This window comes from Mastigoproctus giganteus, chromosome 13 (genome assembly GCF_048544385.1).
Source record: "Mastigoproctus giganteus isolate SK-2022 chromosome 13, ASM4854438v1, whole genome shotgun sequence".
Classification (NCBI taxonomy): Eukaryota; Metazoa; Arthropoda; class Arachnida; order Uropygi; family Thelyphonidae; genus Mastigoproctus; species Mastigoproctus giganteus.
In genome coordinates, this window is record NC_143587.1 from 151,175,901 (window position 1) to 151,181,900 (window position 6,000).

At 38.6% G+C, this 6,000-nt stretch overlaps 1 protein-coding gene across 2 annotated transcripts in view; it reads right to left on the bottom strand.

The window, feature by feature from the left end:
- Nucleotides 1-5,540, bottom strand: part of Pat1 (Protein interacting with APP tail-1) — a 246,621-nt gene extending 241,081 nt beyond the window's left edge. The window contains exon 1 of one of the 2 annotated variants that reach the window (XM_090387853.1): nt 5,365-5,540. In XM_090387853.1, coding sequence (XP_090243979.1) covers nt 5,365-5,499 — 135 coding nt within the window. In that variant the 5' untranslated portion in view covers nt 5,500-5,540. The remainder of the gene's footprint in view (nt 1-5,364) is intronic. The other variant, XM_090387854.1, reaches the window with a different exon arrangement.
- Between the last annotated feature and the right edge of the window lie 460 nt (nt 5,541-6,000).

The window sequence follows — 6,000 nt, forward strand, 5'->3', positions numbered from 1 at the left end:
TTTACTAAATCCTTACACAGACCTTTACCAAATCCGCAATGTTGCACAGTAACTTACTAAAGCAACAATGCATACTGACAGCAACACTGCTGTGTAAGAGAGTTTTTCAAGAAGGAATAGAAAAAAAATGCAAGATAAGACTAGGTCGTGATTTTAAGTTTTCTGAGAAATATATAGCTATCCGCTCGGAGGTTGAACAAACAAAATATTTGAAAATCAACACATGATTTGTGAACTCCTGGTAGATTGAAAAAAGATACGTAAAACACGTAATTATTTACCTTTAGAGGGGGAAATTTAATGGGTTTTTTTTTCATAATTTCATAAATTTAATTGTCCGTTATTCATGTACCACCAAATCCTTTTCCACGTACCACCAGTTGAGAAACGCTGATCTAGGAGATTTCATTGTTGTAACCTCAAGGCCAAAAGTTCTGCGTTATTCTTCAGCAGTTCAAGATCCCTGATGAGGTTGGGTGGTTCAGAAATAGGTAGCACTTCACTGTGAGGCACAGGACAAATTGCAGATAATATATTTGGGTACATCACTGTCCACTTTTTCTCATTGTCACCCATTTTCTACTAGGAGACACCATACAGAAGTAACAGTCTTGTGACGTGATTTGTTGGCTTTCTCCAATTTCTGCAAAAAGCATAAAACTTCCCTTTCGTTTCACCCACATGTTTAATTTTGATGAACAGGTAGTGCAGCATATGTGTGGAGCTCAGTCCTTGTCCTGATTGCCTACTTTACACCCCAAGTACAAGAAGTAGGCTTTTTTTTTTTTTTTTTTTTTTATAATTCAACAAATCAAAAACTTTGAATGTGATTATCTTGTTTAGCAGCATAAAATTAGTCAAGATTGGGTATTTTCGTTTTCATAACATTTTATGTGTTGACCAGTGCTATCATAGTGAAGCATCGGAAAATCCCATCTCAAATGGATTTTCTGATGTCCATAGCTTGGAAAGTCAGCAGGAAACCAAAAGCAGAACAATCAAGAATGGGACTCTTACTTACAGGCAGGCAGGTATAGAGATGAGATCCTATGACCCACAGTTCTCCACTATGCTGGTGCTGTAAGTGAACCTTCACTTACAGCACCAGTTTAATCATCACTTATGTAAGTGCTGTTTCCAGCACTAACATAAGTGATGACCAATACCACAACTCATCAATCTTAATTTCTTTTTTTATACTCCCAGATGACAAGTACAAACCAATGTCTGGCAGTTTTGCTGGGAGCTATACACATTACTAAAGCCATCGTCTCTGCAAATGTAGGAACTTGTAGGAGCAGTTGCATCACCATATACAATGGTGATGCAACTGCTCCTACAAGTTCACAGTATTTTGCTTCTGAGGTCTCATATTACAAAAGCTGCAATTTCTATTCATTTTGGAATTGTTTTGAACATTATCTATATACACTGGTTTGAACTTGGCATCATGATGTATGTATCATCGTATTTATGCAAACTTCATTTGCAAATAGCTGGTCAAAACAATTTGACTGTTTCAGAAACTACAAATTATGCCCCCACAAACAAGATTTCGGAAAGGCTTCCACATGATTTTAAATGATAACACCAAACAAGCACCCCCCTCCAAATCTCATCTCCCTACAATGGCAATCCTGGTGGTATGGTAGTTTTTCCAGTGGATTGTTTTGACTAGTATAGTTCTAAATCTTGTATGTACTTAGCATAGAGTAATACTAACTTTAGGTTTTAATAAACTGGCCAATTCCATGTTACTATTATTGGTAACTTTTTTCTGAGGAAAATATAAAATTTACTGATTAACTGCAATAACTTTCAAAACAGGTGGTGGATGACTTTCATCAACCGGTGAAATACCACCACTTTGCTTATTGGAGGCTTGAAGTGGTGAAACCCATGTTTAGTCTCTAGAGCAAAGTTTCCGGCATCCTCCCCTCTCCCCATACTTCTCCTTCAACCCATGCACGGTACTAAGTATTATAGGTTTTGATACCTTTCGTGTTTGGGGTTTTCATAAAAAAAACAAAAAAAAAAAAAACAACAATTTTAGAAATTGTACTTCTCAACACTGAACATGATAATACAATAAAACATGCAAATTTTATTTTCTTTGAACATAGTGTTATTTATTGTTGTTGGCTGGTTGTGAGTTTTATGGCATAAGGACAACAAAACCTATAATGCACCAAAGTTTATCAATCGGACTAATTGTTAGATACAACACTGATAATTTTATTCCGTCTAAACCGCTCCAACAACCAGAGTCATATCGACCCATTGCCCTTTTATCCATGGTCAGTAAACTGTTTGAACGACTACTCCTAGTACGGCTCCAAGACCATTACACCAAAGCTGGGCTCCAGTCCAACTTCCAATTTGGATTTCGAAAGGGGCGTTGCACAGAAGACGCACTGCAAAGGATCATCTCTGCAGTCTCAACTTCTACGTCCAAATACTACCTATTAATAGCAATAGATTTCGCAGGAGCATTTGACGGGCTCTGGTGGGCAAGTATCCTTCGCAGACTTAGGCAAGCAAAAATTCCATTAAATTTATACAAATGCATTGAAAACTACTTATCAAATAGGAAAATTACAATCTCCTCAACGTACCGAAGAATTACCGGTCAATCTACAGAGGTTGCCCCCAGGGTTCAGTCCTTGGTCCTTTTTTGTGGAACATTGTCCTGGATGAGCTCCTTGGACTGGACCTAGGTCCTGTAGCTATACAAGCCTTTGCTGAAGATGCAACCATCTCGATTGAGGCTGACAGCAGAGCTTCTCTGGAAGCCAGAGGAAACCAGGCTCTTCAAATCCTTCAGAACTGGGCAGCCCTACACAAACTAAGACTCTCACTCCAAAAGACACAATCCAGTCTCCTGAAGGGATCACTGCAGCCTACTAGAAACCCCACTATCAAACTTCAAGGCCAAACCGTCAAGCTAGTTTCTCCGTTAAAACTACTGGTAATAGTACTTGACCCTAAGCTCACTTTCTCTCCGCATCTTGCAGACCTCCACGCGAAAGTGAGAAACTACACTGCTCTCATTGCACAGGTGAGTCGTCGTGATTGGGGATTGAACCGACACACCCTTAAGATTCTGTACAAATCAATCTTCCTTCCCTTCATAATGTATGGATCAGGGGTCTGGTTCCGCAGGGCAACTCTTTACAACAACAAACGTAAACTGGGAACCATCCAGCACACCATCCTTCTTACTATTACAAGGGCATGCTGCACAGTTCGCAACCCAGCCCTTCAGGTTCTTGCGGGCGTCTTTCCACTTGATCTGGAGGTTATTCAAAGGGGCCTCCACTACTGTCTATCCAGGGGTATACCAGCAACTATCTTTGGACACTCCATCAATAACCTGAATGAAATCAGGCAGGAAAAGAAAAAAAAATTGCCATCCTACTACTTCAGACCTGGCAGGACAGATGGACTGCTACCGACAAGGGCCCAATCACCAAGAAATTTATACCTTATGTGAATGCCGTATTTCCTAAATCTCCAAATTGGTTTTCTCCTGGTCTTTATACCACCTACCTCATTACTGGACACGGATCAATAAACCATAAATTAACATCCATGGGAATCATTGACAACCCCTACTGTGCACGTGGTGAAATAGAAGACTGGAACCATAGTATATACCTGTCAACACTATGAGAACCTCCGCAGCATCCTGTTTACTTGTATACAAGATAACCCTCAAGGAAATGAACAGTTATTCATCACAGAAGAAAACTACTATTATGAGTTTACCAAGTTTGCACAAGCCCTCTTCACAAGACGGAGCACCCTATTGCCAACACAAAATAGGAACGACCCAAACAACCGATCTTAACCTGGATAGGATCAACTGCCGTATGGACCACCTCATTCCTCAGTGGCAACTTGCACACGGCTCTCTTGCCGTCTTATTTAGTCCTTCCCAGGTTCCCCTTTCAACTGATGGCGCTTATTGCTCCATTGATAACCTGGAGGATACCTTCGCCTACATCCTCCATATTTCTAGCTATACCCTCCTTTCTTGCGTACACTCTGTACTTCTCCTACTCTACCTTTTTTTTTTTTTTTTTTGTCCCCATCCAGGAAGCTCTGGCGACCCTGGCGGGGACAAGCCAGAGAATAATGGGCAGACTAGCTACCTCCTAGTGGTGTGTGCAGGCAACGTGGAGTCCCACCAGGGGGCCTGCAGCCAAATGCCAGGACACACAACAGAACCTAATGCAATATGTCATATACAACACAACACTTTTCTGGCATTTACAGTAGTACTGTATTCCTTCACAGCGAACATATGGCGCAGATGTGGGAAACCACAGGTGGGGTCTGACCCTAATACTATGCACACTATGATAATTTTATTCAACTGTGCTGTTTTGCTTTCTGACACATGATAATTTTCTACTACTTGGATCAAAAATATAAGAATGAAACTATGACCTATTCTTTCTCCTTAGCAATCCATGTTTCTTTAATATTTATTTTTGTTTTCTTTTATTGTTCTAGTATATAGTTACAGTTGTTTGTAGAATTGTGTATGAGCACAAAATGCAAGTTTGCTATATGTTAATCAAATAAAATCATATTGAATGCATGCTTTAATTTGAGAATGACTGTTAATATGTTATATGCTCCTGTGAACCCATCTAGCCTCTACCATACAAGTTAAGTATGCTTAAAGTGTGTTGTCATTGAAACATTTTGTCATACCAATAAACTGACATTTATTTATTACTGCCAAATCATTATTCTAGAATAACAAATAAATAAGTATAAAAAACATCCTCTTATTTTTTAACAGGGTTTCTCAAACACCTTTACATTGAAAAACTGAACAAATATAAATTAAAATCCCTGTGTATTTATATTTAATTGATTATATTTGATAACATAACCTAACCTGTACGTTGGAATACACTTGCAGGAAATCTGGACTGCTTAATTAGTAATGCAGTAAGATACATTTACATGTCTGCTACACACAGATGGTGTCCTCCAGAAACCTGATTAACTTAACTGCCAACATAACTACTAAATTCCCATGTGACACCACTGGAAATTGGGGTAGAATGAAGAAAGAAGTTGCTGTGTATCACATATTGTTACACCTCAAATTTAATGTATATACAACTGTCCTTGCCTTATTATTCTTTTTTTTTTCTCTGCATGACACGCCTGAGTATCACTCCTACGGATACTACACCTCCATCCCACTCTACAGTATAATTGCCTTCACATCAAATAAAATTTAGCCCACACTAGGAATAACATAAACCAAAGTATCATGAATAAGCAAGGATAGAAAAATTGCAATTATTGAATTATCCTTAAATTCAAAATATATTTGCGTACCTTGTAATACACATCAAACAAGACATTTTCTGGAAATGTTCTAAGTTCCTTTTGGTAACTAGAATAATTAGTAACAACAGCTGCTATCGATGTATTATATAATGAATCGGGAATCCAATGCAGCGCTGACGCCATGGCGTTCTCACTAGTTTCTACTTTGACGTCACTGAAGAGCGAAGATGTTATAATATGCGTACACAGACGTATATATATATATACAATTATTTCTCTCGTAAAACGTCTTTGTATCAGTATCACTTATAAATAAAACTGATCATCTACACCATAGTGAAAAAAACAAGAATTAATTTTATACCCCCGCAGCTTAGCTGTGGTTTTTCCGCACTTATTCTGTTGTAAAACCCCACAGTTATATAGAAAAAGGAACCTGAATTCGGGGGGTTAAAGTCGACGCAAATGCAGAAAATTACGGTGGCGACAGACGTTTAAAACGTCTCAGCCTCCACGATCATCATACAAGCTCCCCTGTTTAAAAACCATGTAAAAGGACCATAATAATAGAGTGAAGGAATGAGAGAATCGTCCAACAAAGACTTGTCACTCGTGTTCGGAAATCATATCGACCTAGTAAGAAGATTTTATCTCTTACGAAAAAAAACGGGTTTATCTATGATG